General features: G+C 47.7%; 1 protein-coding gene across 2 annotated transcripts in view; it reads right to left on the bottom strand.

Moving 5' to 3' along the window:
• Positions 1 to 19,834, bottom strand: part of CEP250 (centrosomal protein 250) — a 44,076-nt gene that overhangs the window by 15,139 nt on the left and 9,103 nt on the right. The window contains exons 5-22 of one of the 2 annotated variants that reach the window (XM_008149685.3): positions 19,574 to 19,739; positions 18,674 to 18,780; positions 18,169 to 18,420; positions 16,643 to 16,739; positions 14,396 to 14,497; positions 13,549 to 13,710; positions 12,840 to 13,018; positions 12,336 to 12,518; positions 9,772 to 9,916; positions 8,868 to 9,014; positions 7,525 to 7,755; positions 6,521 to 6,714; positions 6,170 to 6,297; positions 4,892 to 5,061; positions 3,023 to 3,190; positions 2,500 to 2,634; positions 1,053 to 1,196; positions 236 to 369 (exon numbers count right to left, since the gene is read on the bottom strand). In XM_008149685.3, the coding sequence (XP_008147907.2) occupies positions 236 to 369; positions 1,053 to 1,196; positions 2,500 to 2,634; positions 3,023 to 3,190; positions 4,892 to 5,061; positions 6,170 to 6,297; positions 6,521 to 6,714; positions 7,525 to 7,755; positions 8,868 to 9,014; positions 9,772 to 9,916; positions 12,336 to 12,518; positions 12,840 to 13,018; positions 13,549 to 13,710; positions 14,396 to 14,497; positions 16,643 to 16,739; positions 18,169 to 18,420; positions 18,674 to 18,780; positions 19,574 to 19,739 (2,844 nt within the window). Of the gene's footprint in view, positions 1 to 235; positions 370 to 1,052; positions 1,197 to 2,499; positions 2,635 to 3,022; positions 3,191 to 4,891; positions 5,062 to 6,169; positions 6,298 to 6,520; positions 6,715 to 7,524; positions 7,759 to 8,867; positions 9,015 to 9,771; positions 9,917 to 12,335; positions 12,519 to 12,839; positions 13,019 to 13,548; positions 13,711 to 14,395; positions 14,498 to 16,642; positions 16,740 to 18,168; positions 18,421 to 18,673; positions 18,781 to 19,573; positions 19,740 to 19,834 lie in introns of those variants that run through there. The other variant, XM_054723997.1, reaches the window with a different exon arrangement.

Genomic DNA, 19,834 nt, shown 5'->3' with positions numbered 1-19,834 from the left:
ACTGTATCCTGACCCCTGGCATAGTGCCTGGTACATATGCATTTGTCTAAATATTTACTAAGTAAATGAAGTGAAGGCTTTGAAGACAGGGTCTGTGTCCTACCCCCTTGGCTACCTGTACAGCCCACAGCTGGAGACATGAAAGGCTAGATGACCTGAACAAAGAACCGTCAACCTCCCAGTGACCACTGGAGCGAGACAGGCAAAAGCCAACTCCATGGCTTGTCTAGCCTACCTGGCTTTGTCTCTTTCCAACTCTTTCTGAATTCGGCCACATTCCTGGGCCTCTCTCCGCTTCTCCTGAACCTCCTGCTCCACCAGCCTCCAGGAGTCATCCTTGGAAACCAGCTGAGACTTCAAGTCCTCCACCTGGAAAGTTAAGGGCATGAGGACCAAGGAGAGGGGCCCAAAGGGAGGATGCCTCTCGCCTACGGCTTCATGGTCCTTCCAGGTTTACTTCAATCGCCAGCTCATTTCCAGTGCTCTGGAGGTTCCACCAATCAATCCTTACATACTCTTCTTAACTACCCTCCTCCCCAAACACCATTTAGCTTAGTCATCTGTCTCCCACCATTTAGCTTAGTCATCTGGATAAAGACAGACACAAATAAAAATCTTTGCTGAAAATACACCCAAAGGCAAAGTGATGGGCAAGTGTAGAGTGATTGTATTTTTTAAAATGAACAATCAGAATACCATCTGATATAGGATTTTGGGAAGGAAAAGCAATCAGAATAAAAAAAGCAATTTGGTCTGGCTGGTGTGGCTCAGTGGTTGAGTGTCAACCCATGAACTAGGAGGGAAGACAAAAAAGAACAACTGACAGTGGAGCTGCCTGAGAATATCTAAGTTCTGTAGTCATCACAGAAAGATTACCACCCCAGAGCTCAAGGGGAATGCTCCGCTCTGAGCATCCTTCAATCTCCCACTCAGTACTGGGGCCTACCCTCCTCCTCCCAAGCTCCCAAGGCTCCCCTTGTCCTGCAGGAGGGAGTGGGGCAGCCTGGCTTTGCTGGGGAAGTGCTGGGGGGCTGGGAGAGAGGAGGAGGGACCTGCTTCTGCAGGTCTATCTTATCCTGTAGCAGGGAGCTGCTCTCTCCTCGGAGGGCAGTGCGGTCATCTCTGTGCTGCTGGGCTGCCTGCTCCCGCTCCCGCTGAGCCTCCCGGAGCTGCGTCTGCAGCATTCCAATGGTCTCCTGCAAAGGGAGAAGACAGTTGTGAGAAGAGGAAAACTTTCACAGGGGCCTTGGTCTTGAAATTCATGTTGTAGAAATCAATATCATATAAATACTAATTTTTTAGTTGGGGTAGCAAAAGCTAAGGCAGGACCCACAATCCACCTTGTGTCTGTCATGCCCTGCCACCTCAACTCCTCACCTCCTCTTCCCGCTCCTCCCTCACAAGTGCACTGGCTCACCCAGGGTTTCTCGGTCAAGGTCCCTGAGTTGGCAGCAGTCCCTCAGACCATCACAACAACCTCCTGTTGCATGGCCCTATTTCTACTTCATACCACCCCCCACACACACACACACTACCACACACACACACACACACACACACACACACACACACACACCCTAAATTATGTCCTTCTCTGCTTCTTACGTACCAACATCGTCCCATTGCCCTTGGACACATCCAGGCTCCTCCCATGGCTGACAAAGGGCTCCTGCCTATCTTTCCGCTCACCCCTGAGCTTATCACGCTGGGGCCACGCCGCCTCCTTTCTGTCCTGGAACTCCCCAACCCTTTACTGTCAGTCCCAGGGCCCTTATGGCGCCTATTTCCTCGTCTAAACCACTCTTCAAATCGCTGGCTTCTTTGCTTTATCATACATAGTTCAGATGCCACACAATTCACCCATTTAAAGCGTAAAATTCAACGTTTTTCAGTGTATTTACAGTTTTGCAACTACCACTACAATCAATTTTAGAACATTTTCATCACCCAGAAGAAACCTGTACATTCCCATCCCTTATTCTCGCTCCCAACCACTCCTCTACTTTCTCTCTGTAGATTGGCCTATTGTGGACATTTCCTATCAATGGAATCATACACTGTATGGCCTCTTGTGACTGGTTCTTTCACTCCGCATGTTCCCAAGGTTCATCCCTATTGTTCACGGGGCTTTTAAACCTCATGTCTCAGCTCAAATGTCACTTTCTCAGTGAGGTCCTCCCTGGCCTCCTTGCCCAAAGTGGCCACTTTTGAATCACTCTCAATTATATCACCTTATGCATTTCCTTTACAGCACTTACTACAACCTGCAATTACCTCATTTATTTTGTGTCTGCTCCTCCTTGTCTGTCTCTGCTACTAGAAAGTAAGCTCCTGGAGGGCAGGGACCATGTCTGTCATGTTCACTGGGCGCCACACCGTGATGCCTGCCATACGTTACCACCCGTACAGGGCCTGACCCCAAGTGCCAAAGAACTGGCCAATGCTGCATGAGTGAATCGATGTTCCCCTTTCTTCCCTGCCCAGGACCACCCTCCATACCTGTTCCTTTAACTTCTGAACCTTCATGTCCTGCCTCAGCCGTTCCAGGTGCTGGCTGGCATCTGCCAGTTCCTTCTGGGTCTGCAGCAGCGTCTCCAGGAGGGACACCCTCTCCTTCTCTGTCTCGAGCTGCATCTGTGGCGGGACAGGAGCGCAGGGCTTATTGGATCTGGTCACCATGCTCAGCACTAGGCCACCAGCATATTCCAGCTATTCTATTGCTCTTCCGGCAAATGGGGTGGGGGCTGAGGGCAAAGGAAGGTCTGGACCCACTGACTGAGAACCAGGAAGTGCAAAGATTGCCACTAGTTTTCAAGCTGACAGGATGTGGTAAACGTCAGCCCTCCCTCAGGAAGTATGACATACTGCCGGCCCTGCAATTAATGCTGCTTGTCACCCAGCTCACTCGCAGCAAATGGGTAGCTACACTCTCTTCTAGAAGCCCCCGCGGCCCTGCTCGGGGGAGTGGGAAAGGAAGTGTTCAAAGGCAGGGGAGCGGCAGGCTGGACATCCAGACTCCCACCTGGCATAGGGCGCTCTCGGCCTTGGCCCGTTCTTCTTCCTTCTGGGTCCGGAGAGCCTCAGTCTCTGCCTGCTGCTCCCTCAGCCTCATTTCTAGCTCCATTTTCTCCCTCTCTAGGGTCTCCAGAGCCTTACCCAGTTCCTGCTGGTGCCGGGAGCACTCTTTCTCCTGGTCATACAAAGGAAACACTGTTAGAACCAAATGGGTGAGGAGAGGCGGCAGGAAAACTGGATGAGAGTAAGTCCACTGCTCGCCAGCTGTATGACCTTGGTACTGCTCCAAGCCCGTGTCCTCATCTGTAAAGTAAGGCTAATAACCCATGCCTTCCCGATCACACCAAACTTTATGAGAATCAAATGAGATTTATAAAAAAATCAAATGGTATCACACATAAAAGTGCTTTCTAAAGTGTAGTTGTCCCTAACATAAGTTACGAGTATGCCTTATTTTAAAGCAACCGCATCATGGCTCACGGTTGTAACAATGAACTGAGGTGGCAGATTCGCTCTCTGCTGCCCACTCTCCCCTGCTCAGGGTGGCAGTTAGCCTTCCAATAAGTCAGGTCAAGCCCAGCAAGGGTGTCTCCTGTATTATACAAGAGCACTAGGACACGGGATCCGGTCCTCCCAGAGGTCCACCAAAGCCTTCCCTGATCTCCCAGACTAACCCAGCACCCTCTGTTAGTGGTGAAGGGCTCTGGAGCCAGGCTGCCTGGATTAGTCTTTAGTCCAACACTATTAGTGTGACCTCAGTTAAAGTCTATCACATCTCCATGCCTCAGTTTCCTCATCTAGAAAAATGGTGATAACAACAGTGTTCTCCCTCCTAGGATTGTTTAGAGGATTAAGATAAGTCATGTAGCCCTAGCCGGTTTGGCTCAGTGGATAGAGCGTCGGCCTGTGGACTGAGGGGTCCTGGGTTCAATTCCGGCCTAGGGCACATGCCTGGGTTGCAGGCTCGATCCCCAGTAGGGGGCGTGCAGGAGGCAGCCGATCAATGATTCTCTCATCATTGATGTTTCTATCTCTCTCTCCCTCTCCTTTCCTCTCTGAAATCAATATATATATATATATATATATATATATATATATATATATATATACACACACACACACATTGGTAGCTACAAAATAGTTAAGGGGATGTAAAGTATAGCATATGAATATAATCAATAAAGTTGTAATAACTATGCATGGTGCCAGGTGGGTACTGGAAATATGGGGGGACCACATTGTAAAGTATATGACTGCCTAGCTACTATACACCTGAAAGTAATTTATATATATAAAAGCCTAAGCGACTGTCCAACTCTCCGACCATTTGACCAGTAGCTATGACATGCACTGACCACCAGAGGGCAGATGCTCAACACAGGAGCAGAAACCATAGGCATGGAAACATGGACCAGACTGATGAATCTCAGAGGGAAGGGGGAAGGGGGAGGGCGGGAAGAGATTAACCAAAGATCTTATATGCATACTAGAGGCCTGGTGCACGGATTCGTGCACCAGTGGGGTCCCTCGGCCTTGCCTGGCCTGCACCCTCTCACAATCCAGGACCCCTCAGGGGATGTCAGACGGCTGGTTTTGGCCCGATCCCTGCAGGCCAGGCTGAGGGACCCCACCAGTGCACAAATCCGTGCACCAGGCCTTTAGTACAAAATAATATTGACTGTAAACTGTACTTGAAAAATAAAATAAAATAAAAATGAGCTAGAAGCAGGAGTTGGCACCTTGGTTACCAGGCTAGTCCTATACATATTTCACTCTTATAAGCAGTAATATCTGGACCAAGAGTCAGCAGGTGGAACACTCCCTGAAGGGAGGCCAGGGAGGCCTCTCCCATCCCCTAGCCACATCCACCACCTACCAATTTCTCCTGGAGCTGGTTCACCTCCTCCTCATGGGCTGATTTCAGCTGCTGCAGGGCAGTCTGCCCCTCTTGCTCAGCCTGGGCAAGCTGTCTGGCTGCTGTATCCCGCTCCTGCTCTGCCCGGTTCCGTTCAGTGTCCAGTTCCAGCTTCAAGCACCTTACTTCCCCTAAGATGCAAGGGTCAGGATCTGGTCTCTGAGCCCTCCTTTTAAAACCTCCTCTTTCCGCCCTAGCTGGTTTGGCTCAGTGGATAGAACATTGGCCTGTGGGCTGAAGGGTCTTGAGTTCGATTCCAGTCAAGGGCACATGCCTGAGTTGTGGGCTCAATCCCCAGTAGGGGGCATGCAGGAGGCAGCCGATCAAGGATTCTCTCTCATCATTGATGTTTCTCTCTCTCTGAAATCAATAAAAATTTATTTATTTATTTATTTAGTTATTTAAATACATTTTTATTATTTCAGAGAGGAAGGGAGAGGGAGAGAGAGATAGAAACATCAAAGATGAGAGAGAATCACTGATTGGCTGCCTCTTGCACACCCCACACTGGGGATCGAGCCCGCAACCCGTATGTGCCCTTGGCCGGAATCGAACCTGGGACCCTTTAGTCTGCAGGCCGATACTTTATCCACTGAGCCAAACCGGCTAGGGCAACAAAAATATATTTAAAAAAATATATTATAAAAACAACAAAACTCCTCTTCCCACCGGGCCAATGTTGCTCAGTGGTTGAACATAGACCCATGCACCAAGAGGTCGCCAGTTCAATTCCTGGTCAGGGCACATGCCCAAGCTGTGGGCTCAATTTCTGGTGGGGGCTGTGCAGAAGGGGCTGATCAATGTTTCTCTCTCATCGATGCTGCTATCTCTCTCTCTCCCTTCTTATCTTTTTTTTTTTTATTGATTTTATTACAGAGAGGAAGAGAGAGGGATAGAGAGTTAGAAACATCGATGATAGAGAAACATCCATCAGCTGCCTCTTGCACAACCCCCACTGGGGATGTGCCCGCAACCAAGGTACATGCCCTTGACCGGAATTGAACCTGGGACCTTTCAGTCCGCAGGCCGACGCTCTATCCACTGAGCCAAACCGGTTTCGGCTTATCTTTCTCTTTTAAAAATCTATTAAAACACACTCACAAAACTCCTCTCCTTAGACCTCTGAGCAACTCCCATCCAAGAAGCCCTGAACCGGGCTAGAGAAGGACCTCTAATAGCTTCCCTCTGCCTTCCAGGCTTTCAACATCCCCATGTGTGGCCATTCCATTCGGTTCTCACCTTGGATTACTTCCTTGGCTTGAGTGACAGTTTGAATCTGGACCTCCAGCTGCCCCTTGGTGACCTCTATCAGAGAATTTTGTTGTTGGGCCTCAAACAGACTGCTCTCCAGGAACTCCTTGGCTGAGCTGTCAGGTTCAGGAATCAGGAAGAGTTCTTACCCATCAAGGCCCTTACCCTTCCTTAAGAGGAGTTGGGTTCTAAGTACTGGCTACTTGAAGAAGTTAGGGGGGCAATCACAAATTCGTAACTCATATAGAACCCATACACTTCGGGCAGGGAACTTAGCTTGGCTACCCTTTGCCTTGAAAAGCTCCTCCTGCCCTTGGCTGAACTGGGTCTGGGTCCTACCTGAGCCCCAGTAGTTGATCAGAGAGGTCCTGCCGGTCCCGCTCCCCAGCCTGCAGCCGCACCTCTAGAGCTGCCTTCTCCCGAACTAGGGCCTCCTTCTCCTGAACTTCCCGGGCCAGCACTTCTTCTTGTCGCTTTGCTTCCTGATGTAGCTGCTCCAGCTGAGCTGAGGCTGCCTCCTGCTGGTGACGTGCCTGAGGGGAAGACATTGGTGAAATTCAGAACACGGACAGGATTCCCCACAGAGTTGCCATCATGGGTTAGGACCATCGGCTCTTCAGAGATTCTGGACCCAGCTCTGTGAGCCCTGGGCATTGCCCACTCATACAAAGTAGCATTAATGTATTTCTCTATCAACCCATCGAGCCCCCAGACAGGAAGCATGCTCTCCTTCGAGCAAGACTCTGTGCTAGGGCTGCAAGAGACCTACCTCTAAGGAGCTTTTAGTCTTAAGGAAAAGACACATGCATAATACCAGGAAGAAAATGATCAGTGCCCTAAGAAAGGGACTCTGAGAAGGGAGATTATGTGCAATTATTATGGCAATGGAAAGTGTGGTGGAGGAGAAAGATGACCTTTGAGGCAGGTCATTGGTTCAGAAAAAACTTACTGAGCCCCTGTTATGTGTTAGACACTGTACTATAAGCTGGAGGGACAAAAACAAATAAGATATAGTCTTGCCTTCAAGGAGCTTGTGCTCTGATGGTGGAGACAGGTAAACAGACAATTATAATATAGTATGAAGGTGTGGTGTTTGAAATGTGCACAAGGTACTCCCAGAGCATACAGGAGAGGCATCTAATTCAAACTGGGGGGTGGAGTAGTGGGGGATCACGAAGGATTCCTACAGGAATTCTTTTTAAAAATTGGAAGATATACCCCAAACTAGTAACACTGGTCATTTCTAGGAAGTAAGACTTTATCTCTTTCTCAATCATCTCTGTAGTGTTTTGCAGTGAGCATGTATTATACCTTAACGTGACGGTATGCATTTTACTTCTTACCTCGCTTAGTTTCTCTTGAAGTTCTTCCTTCTCTTCTTGGATGCCCCTGAGATCTGCCTGCAGCTGAGCCCCGGTCTCCTCTGCTTTCTGCAGCTCGACCTCCAGGTGAGTGTTCTTTTCCCACAGGGCTTCCCTGCTCCTCTCTACCTCTGCCAGGCCCACCTGCAAAGTGTTTCTCGCCTGCTCTGCGGCCTCCATTCTGCTGCACACAGACTGGTTCTCCTGTTCTAACTACTGACCAACAAGGGAAAGGCATCAAAGACAAGTGGTTAGTTTAGCGATCAAGTGCTGAGACAGAAATCCAAGTGAGATATGACTCTATTCTCCAAAGATGAACACAGGAGTGCTTATAACAGAGGGGGACAATGCATTCATTTGATCTAGTGCCTATATTCCAGGTATTAGATGGACTGATGCTTGGGATAGAGATAACAAGGCAAAATCTTATTCTCAAAAAATTCAGAATAGGAAAACATCAAAGATTTCTGGGGCTCAAGGGAACAGGTAGTAAAGAGACATGCTAAATTTTTTTTTTTTTTGAGATATGCTAAATTTGTAACCCAGAGAAGATGCTTTGAGACTTAGGCTCTTCAGCAAGTCCTTTTCTGGTGATTGCTGGTATCTCATGCAGCAGGATTAAACACCTAGTCTTCCAAAATGAACAAAATAATCTGATGAACAAAATGGGTCCAAAGGCATGGATTCATGGAACAAACTGACAGACCTGAAGGGAGCAGGGGGAGGGGGAGGGAAGAGATTAACCAAAAACATATATGCATGTATGCATAGCCCATGGACACATACAATAATGTAGTGAAGGCCTGGGTGGGGTGGGGTGGGGCTGGGTGGAAGGGTACAGAGCGGGGGGAATTGGGAGACATCTGTAATACTATCAGCAATTTTAAGAAACCCTAATCTCCTTGTGTTTGTGATGTTTATTATTTAAGATCCTATATGTGTTGAGATCTAGAGGTGTCATTTCATTTGTTTGCTAATAAATTGTTATGCTAATAAAAATAAATTAAATAAATAAAAACCTAGTCTTCCTTTCTGAGGCCACGGGCCTCTTTCCCAGCCCTGGTGATTTTACCCTAAAGCCCTAACGTGGTTCTGCTGTAGGTGAGGGAAGGGAGTAGTTTAATGGCTAAGCCCAGTCCTTATAGTCTGCTCTCCTCTGCACCATAAATGCTCTGCTCATTTCTGGACTACATTTGGGAGCTGATCCGCCTTGAGCTGATCCATTTAAGGACTCTTCCTTGTCATGGGTATCAGCTGCTTCTGTCACTGGCTTACCCTCCGTCGGGCCCAGCCCTACCCCGTTTATCAGGAAAAGCTCCCCTCACCTGGAGAAGCTGCTGGTTCAGCGTGACTTTATCTAAGGCCAAAGCCTCGTTTAAGGCGCTGAGCTTGGCAGCTGCAGCCCGAAGATCAGCTACCTCAGCCTTCAGGCTGTTCTCAGAACTCGACAGCTCTGCAATGGACTGTTCTGCCTAAAAATAAAGAGAGTCAAAGGGTTTCCTACTAGTTTTCCTGCAACAGCTCACAGCTCACATCCCCAACACCTGCTGCTTTCCTTGCAGAGATTTGTTAACACTCCATTCCTTCCCTTACAGTCTGACCAAGTTTTCCACTCACTCATTCATTCATTTCTTCATTCCCTGAGGAGAAAGAGGAGCTCACAGTATAGAGGCACAGACAGAGGGATGTAAACAACTACAACTGGAGTGACATCATAGACAATGTAAGCCAAAGTGCTTTGGGAACTCACAGAAAGCATGGATTCAGTTTGGGAGAATCAAATATGCTTGGAGAAGAGTTGACCATTAAGTTGGATACTACTGAGATAAGGAACAGTTTGTGGTTAAAGGGGAGGAAGGAAGCAGTAACACCTGCAAAGTATTAGAGTCATGAAAGAACACAGTGGAACTGAAATTGCAATTCATGCTTTGTGGCAGGAGTACAGGCATATGAGGAGCTAGGACTGGGGTTTGGAATGAAGGGGAGGCTAGAAACAGTTTGAGGCAGATGGCAAAGGGCTTTGAATGCAGCTCCAAGGAGCTAGGAAGCCACTAAATGGTTTTAGAAAAGAGACTGACATATTTATACTTCAGAAAACCATTCTAATTCCGAGATAGAGAGTATTTTGGGAGGGAAAGAACACAAAAGCACAGACTAGTGATTGAGGCAAAAAATATAAAGGACCTGGCTTGCAGGGTGAAGAATGAGGTGAGGGGGAGGCCTACGCACCCTCGCCAACGCTGCGGTCACTTCGGTTTGCTCTTGCCTCAGCAACTCCCCTTCCAGGCGACTTGACTCCAGGTTTTCCCGAAGAGTGATCAGTTCACTGAGTGATTCTGACTGTTTGGCTTCCAGGCCGGCCAGCATCTCCTGACTAAGGTGGGAAGGAGATGGGGCTAGAGGAAGTCTTACAAGTGGCCACACGACAAAAGGTAACAGAAATATAATTACCTTTGCTATGCAAAAAAACTGAAGGTCTCTAATAAATGATAAGATCTCCAAGACATAAAGAGACAAAAAGAAAGGTGCAGAACAGTGTATGTAGTGTATACAAGATACTGGAGAAAATAAGAAGTATGCATTGTTTGCATAAAGCAGCACCGGAAAGACAACCAAGAAATTAATTTAAATGATTACCTAGAGAAGGAAGGAAAATGGGATGAATGAAGTAGCGGAGAGTAATACTTTCTCTGTGTAAATCTTTTTGTTCATTTATTTTAAAATATATTTTTATTGATTTCAGAGAAGAAGGGAGAGTGAGAGAGAAACATCAATGATGAGAGAGAATCATTGATTGGCTGCCTCCTGCACGCCCCACACTGGGGATCGAGCCTGCAACCCAGGCATGTACCCTGACTGGGAATCGAACCGTGACCTCCTACTTCATAAGTCAACACTCAACCACTGAGCAACACCAGTCAGGCTCTGTGTATATCTTTTAAAATAGTTTTGACTTTTGAATCATACAAATATTGATAAAAGTATTATCTATTCAAACAAATTAGATTTTATAATGTGGTTATTTTTATGGATTGTTAATAATTCTCCTTGGTACAGAAGAACCATTCCTTGCACAAGTTGTGATCCTTATAGTAATCCTTCAAGAATCCACTATTTGTGCTTATTAAGGTGCAAGGAGGTAGGGCACAGGGGAGGAGGGGTTATACTAGAGGTGAAGAAGATACAGCTCCTGGCACCAGTTGCACAAAGCCTACCGTATGCAGGGCTCTACACTGGCATTTTGCAAAAACTCTAATCTTCCCAACGACACTTCCGGTTTGGCTCAGTGTCAGTCCATGGACTGAAGGGTTGTGATTGCAGGTTCCCCAGATCTGGTAGGAGCACGAGCGGGAGGCAACCAAACACCTCATGACTGGTCAAGGTAAATATTATCACCCCCACTTTACAAATAAACTGTCCCAGTAGCAGAGCCATAATTTAAACCAAGCTTTTGCTCCGCCTGAAAGGCCTTACTTTTTACAGATTAGCTGGGTCTCTTTACTCTGGAGCTACCTTTCTTTTTCTTTTTTAATCCTCATCCAAGGTTATTTTTCCATTGATTTTTAGAGAGTGGAAGAGAGAGGGCGAGACAGAGAGAAACATCAATGTGAGAGAAACACGTCAATTGGTTGCCTCTTGCACACGCCCTGATCAGGGCCCAGGCTGGGGAGGAGCCTGCAACCAAGGTATGTGGCTTTGACCGGAATCGAACCCGGGTCCCTTCAGTCCACAGGACAACACTCTATCCACAGAGCCAAAATGGCTAGGGTGGGAACTCCTTTTCTTGACCAGCTCATTTCCCACTACTTTCCAGGGTAAGTCCTACCCTTTAGCCAGCCCAGGCTACTCTGAACACGCCATAAACCTTCCTGCCTCCTTTTCTTTGCTAACCTACACCTTTAGCCCTTCTTCCACTCTCCACAAATCAAAATATGTCAAGGCCCAACTCAAAGTCTACCCTCTTCTCCATGAAGCTTTCAATAATTGTTATTCCTGCCCTAACCGGTTTGGCTCAGTGGATAGAGCATCGGCCTGCGGACTGAAGGGTCCCAGGTTCGATTCCGGTCAAGGGCATGTACCTTGGTTGCGGGCACATCCCTGGTAGGGGGTGTGCAGGAGGCGGCTGATCAATGTTTCTCTCTCATCGATGTTTCTAACTCTCTATCCCTCTCCCTTCCTCTCTGTAAAAAAATCAATAAAATATATTTAAAAATAAATAAATAAATAAATGTTATTCCTATGCTCCTGGCCTGAAACTCTATTTAGCTCATACTTCATCTGGCCTCATGCTACAATTAGTTCTTATCTGTCTTCCCCATCAGATTGCAAACTGCTTGAGATTAAGGCCTGTGTCTTATTTCTGTTTCCCCACAGGTGCTGAGCAAAGCCTGGATGAACTTTCTGTATTCATCTTTCTGCCAAGAAAGGGGTAGTAAGCTAATCGGAACCCACTTCACACCAGGCTTCTATTTACTCCACTTTCTAAGAGAGGGGAGTGGTGGAGGAGGGTGTGGAATTAAATGGAAGACTACCCGGCCAGCATGGCTCAGTGGTTGAGCATCGACCTATGAATCAGGAGGTTGCGGTTCCATTTCCGGTCAGGGCACATGACCAGGTTGTGGGCACGATCCCTAGTATGGGACGTGCAGGAGGCAGCAGATCAATAATTCTCTCTCATCACTGATGTTTCTATCTCTCTCTCCCTCCTTTCATCTCTGAAATCAATAAAAACATATATTTTTTTAAATGAAGGGAAGATCAAGCCCCAGTGAGCAGGGACGGGTCACACTCACAGGCGCTGCCTCTCTCGGACAGCCAGGTGCAGCTCCTCCTGCTGCTCCTCCTTCTCGCCCTGAGCAGAGTCCCCCTGCAGCTGCAGCTCCATGTTTGTCCTGCGCAGGCGCCAGGCCTCCTGCTCCAGCACCGCCAGCTGCTGCTGCAGCTCTCCCCGGGTCTCCTGCAGGAGCGCTCGCTCCCTGGAAGAAGGAGCCAGAGATGAGCAGAGACCTTGGAACCTAGAGTCCTTCCTGGAAGCAGACATCACAGGGTTAAAGGACAGAGGCATCTGTTTCCTTTAAACATCTCATCTTCCCTTTTGAGCAGGACACTTTTTGTCACCACAAGAACCCAAAACCGAGTGAGCAGGAACAAGCAGAGCACAAAGCAAGGCAGCCCTGAGCAGCCCTGGGTTTCAGGGAGAGCAGGGCCAGGCAACCAGAAACACGATGGGAGAGGGTAAGTGGCCAGGCAAGAACTGAGCCCGGGAAGAAAGCGGGGAACGAGCAGCCCCTGCTCACTTGCTGAGCGCGTCCACTTCTCCCCGGAGGTCCACAGTCTGCCCGGCCAGAGAGTCCCGCTCCCCAGTGAGCTTCTGTAACCGCTGCCTCAAGGCCTCACCTTCTTCCTCCCACTGATTATGCTGCTGCTGCAAGAAGCTCACAGCTTCCTGACAGCCTGAAAGCTGCTGCCTTAGGTCCTGTGCAGGAAGAGTAGCAGAAGTGAGATGGTGGACAAGAGGGCAGGGAGAGGAGGGATGTTGGAAGCCTGAATGGAGAGCTGGGCAAAGGGCTTGGGGGCTGCCGCGACACGGGTAAGCTAAGAAGAAATGCGACCAGTCGAGAAGACAGAGGATCAGAGATTATTGAGCTTCTGTGGCTCCTGGAGTCTCAGAGTCCATCACCTTCAAATATATATATATATATATATATAGTGTGTGTGTGGGGGTGGGGTGGGGAAGAGGGCTTAGAATTGGGACATACTCATCCATACTCTCCCAGGGCTTCGATCACCAATCTTTGCATTGACTGGCACAGAGAATGTGCCTGTTACCCACCAGTACAACTGGGCAGACACAGAGAGATTCTAATGGGAACTTTGGGGTGTTGACAAAACACTTCATGACTGGTCAACATAGTGAAAGGGGCAGTCCAGGCTAGGAGGGTACCTGGGGCGCATATCACTCTAGATACCCACCCCTGTGGTTGAGGAGGAATCTGGGGTTCTTACTTGCACAGCCTGGCGTCTCTGAGTCAGCACTGAACGCACCAGAGTTACAGCCTTGTCTGGGTCCTGGGAGTCAAACTGGGAGGAGAAGTCACTATAGTCCAGCTCCAAGGTGCTCTCATGACCAGAGCCTTGGGACATATTGTCCCCTTCGTCCACCATGACCTAAAACCCAACACAGCCAGAGTCCACACAGGGACTAACACCACAGGCTGGACAAACCTGATGTTTTCCTTCTCGGGTTCTCTCCCTAGGGAGTGGGAAGAGGGTATCTAAGAGCAAAACAGGTGGTTCCTTCAACTCTTCACCTTCGGTCACCTAAAGCTAGGACTAGCAACAAGGCTAGAGCACTCTCTGAGGTAATAAATGATGAAATGAAGGAAGAAGAGGCTCTTGAGGTAACATAGACCAGATCCCAGCCACTGGCCTGAGAATTACAGATGGCAATAAGAAAGGGAACCTGGCCCTAGCCGGTTTGGCTCAGTGGTTAGAGTGTCAGTCCATGGACCAAAGAGTCGTGGTTGCAGGTTCCCCAGCTCTGGTAGGGGCACGTGTGGGAGGCAACCAATCAATGTTTCCCCCTCTCTCTCTGTCTCTCCTCCTCCCTCCCACTCTCTCTATAAATCAATGGGGGGAAGTAACGGGAGTAGAGGGGGCCTGTTCCAGCAAGCAGAACGAACACACGAATGCTTAGCTACTCCTTAGGTCCCAGTCTTCAAATACACTAAGAGATATCATCCCACGGGATCCTAAGTCCAAACATCTCAGAGAGTGGAAATCTAGGCATGATGGGAAGCCTGGGAGGAGTGAGACATAACCTGGTTATCATGAACAGGAGGTCTGCCAGTACCTGGGTTATATCCTTGATCACTTGCTGTAATGACAGCTTCTCCTCTTGGGCATTCCTACTAAGAGATGCCTCATGCTCCATTAATTCTGCATGATTTGTCTCCTGAATAGGGAACAAAATAGGACCTAAGAGCCAAATTCTCAGAAAAGAATTTATCTTTCCAAAGCCCCAAATCAACCAGAGTCTCATTCTGTCTATTCTGTTAACCCACTTTTTTTCCTGACCATGCGTGAATGCTAACGTTGTCCCGGGAGACTGAAGACAATAGGATGTGGTGATTAAGAGCTCAGTTTGGTGATTAAGAGCTCCAAACTAGATTGCCTAGATCAGAGTTCTTGTTCTATCAGTTACTAACTTGGTAACTTTAGGTAACTGCTCCTTTCAGCTTCCTTCTCTTTAAAACACAAATAATTAGCAGTAACTACTCCACAGGTTTTGATGCTTAAATGGAAACAATACATGTAAATTACTCAACATAATGCCTGCCACAAAGCAAATGCTCAATAAATGTGAGCTGTCATTGGAGGATGGCTACTGTCTCTAAACAGCAAAATGATGCTTAAGACTAAAGCCAGCTTGGCTCAGTGGTTGAGCATCGACCTATGAACTAGGAGATCACGGTTTGATTCCCGGTCAGGGCACATGCCTGGGTTGCGGGCTCGATCCCCAGTAGGGGACTTGAGGCAATCAATGATTGTCTCTCATCACTGATGTTTCTATATCTTTCTCCCTCTCCTTTCCACTCTGAAATCAATAAAAATATACATTAAAAAAAAAAGACACTAAGGTTAAACCAAAGAAACCTCTAGCCCCAAAGCTAGCAATAAATCTGAAAGACTCAAGATTTCTTCTCTTCCACCGGGCCGCTGTGGCTCAATGGTTGACGGTTGACCTATGAACCAGATGGTCACAGTTCGATTCCCGGTCAGGGCACATGTCTGGATTGCATGCTCAATCACCAGTGTGGGGTGTGCAGGAGGCAGCCAATCAGTGATTCTCTCTCATCATTGATGTTTCCATCTCTCTCTCTCCCTCTCCCTTCCTCTCTGAAATCAATAATAAAAATATAGTTAAAAAAAAGATTTCCTCTCTTCCTATCATATTGTGTTAGTGAAGGCCTAATGACACATACCTGTAGCGATGTTTTGTTGGACCAAAATTTACAAAATTGAGAGATTTTATGAATTGAGATCTGAATTTCTGTCTTCTCAAAAACTTAACAAATGGGCCACACCAGCCCTCATTCCTAAATGGCAATAATTTACTTAAGTGAGTAGTGGATACCACTTCCCGATGAGACACGTATTCTTCAGGGTCCTGCAGTCCCTGCTACTCCTCACTGTTTTCTTAACACCAAGATTAAGTGCTCTCTGTACTGAAAACTTAATATGACAGCCCTTGAATTCTTACCACTTCACTCACTTTACCTTACCTGGACCCTGCAGACTTTTGAATTTGCAAATTCCTGACAAACAGGAACCAAAAAGGCATAAATATGTCCAGCTCCCAGCTGATCCCAGCTGGGATCCTAGGGGTATGCATGTGGGTAAGGGTTCAGGATCTGCCTAAAACCAGAGGTCTGGAAACTCTTGGAGATGAAAGGAAATGTGGGATCAAGCCAGCAGTTCTAGCACCCAGCCTGAGAGAATCCCTTTGATAACAGCCTTGGCAGATGTCAAGCCTGTGACACACACCTTGCTCCTTCCCAAGATAGACAATTCAACTACTGAAAAGCTCTAGCTGTCAGCCAAACCCTACCAATCTGTGACTTGTAGTCATTGACATTGCTTGTGCCCATCTGGAAAACACTAAGCAAGTCAACGCCTTCCCCCGGTGTCCGTCCTTCAGATATGTGAAGGCAGCCATCACGGCTTCCTCAAGCCTTTCTTCCTGGGCTAACCTTGCCACACTCCCCAGCTGTTTCCTTTATGACTAGGTTTTGAATCTCTCCACACATCCCCTTCCTAGTTTGCCAGTGTGCCCTTAAAGTGTGTCCCACTCTCTCTGATAAGGACACACTGCATACATATACCACTGTAGTCTCCCCAGGAACAGTAGACAGTTAATATTTCTTGAATGAATAAATGAATGAGTTAATCAATTTTCAGATTCAGCCAATATTTATTTTCTAGCTTTAGGGGGTTTCATCGAGAGAGATTTAACTCTACCCAGTACTACCTGTTCATGAGGGTCAAAGGAATCTACAAGCCTACTCCCACCTCCTTCCCAGAACACAGGATCATATACCAGGATCTCCATTGTCTCTCTCAGAGCCTTCACCATCTTTTCGTAATCTTCATTTTGCTTCTGAGACTGGGTCAGAAGAGCAGAGAGCTCGGTCACCCTGAAGAGAAGAGCATAGCATTGTCACCTGGGCAGCCCACTGATGTGAACAGAGCTACTATGCAGCACACCCCATGCCCAACACAGACACTCCCACTGTAGCCCCCACAGAGCCCCGGGTGCCCACAGCCCCTGCACTCCCTGAATAACACAGGATGCTATCGTTTTGAACTGGGGGGAAGCCAAAAGCCACTCAGACACATGCAGGGATTTACCACATCTCAAGTCTGGAACACGTGTTTGTGGGCCTGAGAGCTGAAGGTAAGCCCTGGCCCAGGCCCTTCCAGGCCCCGCTTGATCTTGAAGTCAAGCACCCTGAAGTCAATAAGAACATCAGAACTGCCACATGGGATAGTCCCAAGGTTCTCTGATAGGAAAAAAGGAGGGGCAACTTGGGGGAGATTATGGTTAACCTCCCAGGAAAATCACCACACATCTCTATCACTTTAACACTGTATCCTGGAGCTCAGTACCGGGTGTTATGTGGGTAGCTGAAGAAATATTTCTTGAATTAATGTCATCTAGGACTCTTAATTTTTTTCAAAGTCTTAATCATTTATTCTGTACCAACTCTAAGAGCCTTAACTCACTGTATGGTCATTCATTTAATTATTGCATCATTCAATAAACATTTACTGAGTATGTACTATATGGCAGAAAAAGTGCAAAACACTGGGGACACAAAACTTACTAAGACAAGGTCTCTGCCATGCTTCCCAGGGCCTTCACAATCAAACCAAACAAACTGCAATTTATGGACACCACCAATAGGTGGTGATACAACCCTGGCCATGGAGTATAAACTGAACTTTGCCCTGAGATTCAAACAGGCTCTTTGTTTATGTCCCTGTCCTTCTTATCATCATTTTAAAAAAATCTTTTTTATTATAATCCAAAAAAAAAAATCCACAAAAAAATCTAATGAAAAAAGGAAACTAAATAATCAATGAGCTACAATGAGATCAATGCTGCAACAAGCAGGTCAAAAAACCAAGATGGGCCTAATTTAACAGGCTGTTGAGGTCAGAGAAGGCTTCACAGAAGAGGTGACATCTGAACTGTCTTAAAGGATAAGGCAGAGAGAAGGGAAAGGAGGCATTGCAGGCTAAGGCCAGCATGTACAACGGCAGTGAAACATGGAAGAGCTCGGCTGGTCTGGGGATGGCAAGTAGTTTGGTGTTGATAGAAGAAAGAGTCATAGCAAGCTCTTTAAGTCAACTGGTGAGAAACTGAGCTGCAACATAGTCTGAGGGCAGAGGGCAGTGACATGGCCCCAGCTGTGGCATTGCATTTCAAACCCAACTCCCTCTGGCACATCTCCTTCCCCTTTCATGGGAGGAATGCTCTTCACATCTCCTCCACTATCTCTCACACCCTATGGGAGTCAACTCCCCCCCAGTGACCCCTTTCTGGACCCCAGCCCATCTCACCGATCCTGAAGCTCGGCCTTCTCCAGATCCCCTTGACTCTTCAGCTGCATTAACTCCTGGCTCCTCTCATGGGCTTCCTTCTCCAGCTCCTGGGTCCTGGCTAGTAGCAGCAGCAGCTGGGTTGGCGCACTCCCATCTAGTCGCCCAGATCCATCAGGTTCCCGAGACTGTGTTCCCACAGTCAAGCGCAGACAACAGGTCAACAGGGATCCTGAAAGCTTCACATGCTCAGCCTTGAGCTCCGTCAGGTCTCTGAGTACAAGCAAGGAAAGAGCAGACTCCAATAGGGACCAGGGAAGGGAGCATGGAGATCAGACCATTGAAGCCTGAGGAGCAGGTCTAGGAGAAATCATCTGAATGCAGTAACACCAGCCCTCCCCACCAACATTTCCACTCACCTACCCCCCCGCTGCCCTCTGTCATCTGATCCCCTCCAACAGCAGCCCACCATCCTAAGTCCAGAATGGTAGAGGCAAACCACCTCCCCACTTAATGCCCCACTAACCTGTCAGTGGCTGACTTCATTTCCAGGAAGTGGCGTCGGAAGGTCACCACCTCCCGCCACAGACTGAGAAGGCGACCATGCTCCCCTTTCAGGTAGCCCTTGAAGAACTGTGTGTCCAGAAACCCAGGTCATACCAAAGGGCAGAGGGCTATCTTTTGCCAAACCAGGAGTCTTGGATTCCTCCTAACTACTGAGGGGGAGGGAAGGAGGGACTTATAACTTATAAATGGGTGTCTATACTCAAGTTGTGCTGAAGAGCTTAATCAAGTCAGTAGAGGGATTCAAGAGATCAAAGGGCCTGGGATATATGACCTGCATTTCTGGCCTTCCTTTGAGCTAGATTAGAAAAGGATAAATAGTAGCTGCTCAACAAATGGGATCTACTGTATTACCATTGTTATTAGACTTAAAATAAGGATTGAATGATGCAACATATCTTAAATCACCTATCATAATATATAATACCTGGCACAGAGTGAAGACTCAGAAAACATTAGTGTCCTTTAACTGGGATCTGAAAATTCCTTAGGGTCCATATCTGGTACTTCTTCCCCATTCAATTTCAATAGCTACCTCCTTAGCATCTACATCTGCAGACCTCCAGATGAGGGAGTCAGTAACTTCAGATCCATCTATAAAGCTAGTCTACTTACACAGGGACAGAGTTGCTTTGAGTGTCATGTCATCTGCCAGCAAAAGCTCAACTAAGCAAGTAAGGGCAGAACTAAGCTGAAGGCCCAAGCAGGGTCAGCTGCCAGCATGAGTGGTGAGGGTGGTCAGAGACGTTAACGACAGCCCAGTTTCCATCCAAGTCCTCAAGTAAACCCCTTCCAACACTGACCAGGGTGGTGCCCAGAGTACAAGCCCTCCTCTCACAGTCCCAGCCCCTGTCCCTCCTACCTCCTGCTCCATGCGCCACTGGCTCTCCTTCCTTATCAGCTCATCCCGGGCCCGGCTCCAATCTACTGTCAGTTTTTCCATATCTTCCCGAAGTGCTTTATTGACCACGTCAGCTTTCTCCATGTGTAGCCGAAGCTGAGTGTTCACCTCTGCTAGACTCTCACACCTGCACTGGGGAAGGGTAAGAGCAAGTGCAAAATAAAGGTCTGGTCCAACCGCTGACTTCCTGGAGTAAGAGGACAACCACTGGAATTTTCCAGT

The sequence above is a fragment of the Eptesicus fuscus genome, chromosome 12 (assembly GCF_027574615.1).
Source record: "Eptesicus fuscus isolate TK198812 chromosome 12, DD_ASM_mEF_20220401, whole genome shotgun sequence".
NCBI classification, from domain to species: domain Eukaryota; kingdom Metazoa; phylum Chordata; class Mammalia; order Chiroptera; family Vespertilionidae; genus Eptesicus; species Eptesicus fuscus.
The sequence above is the reverse complement of the archived record's forward strand: the minus strand, read 5'-3'. Positions and strand labels throughout refer to the sequence as shown.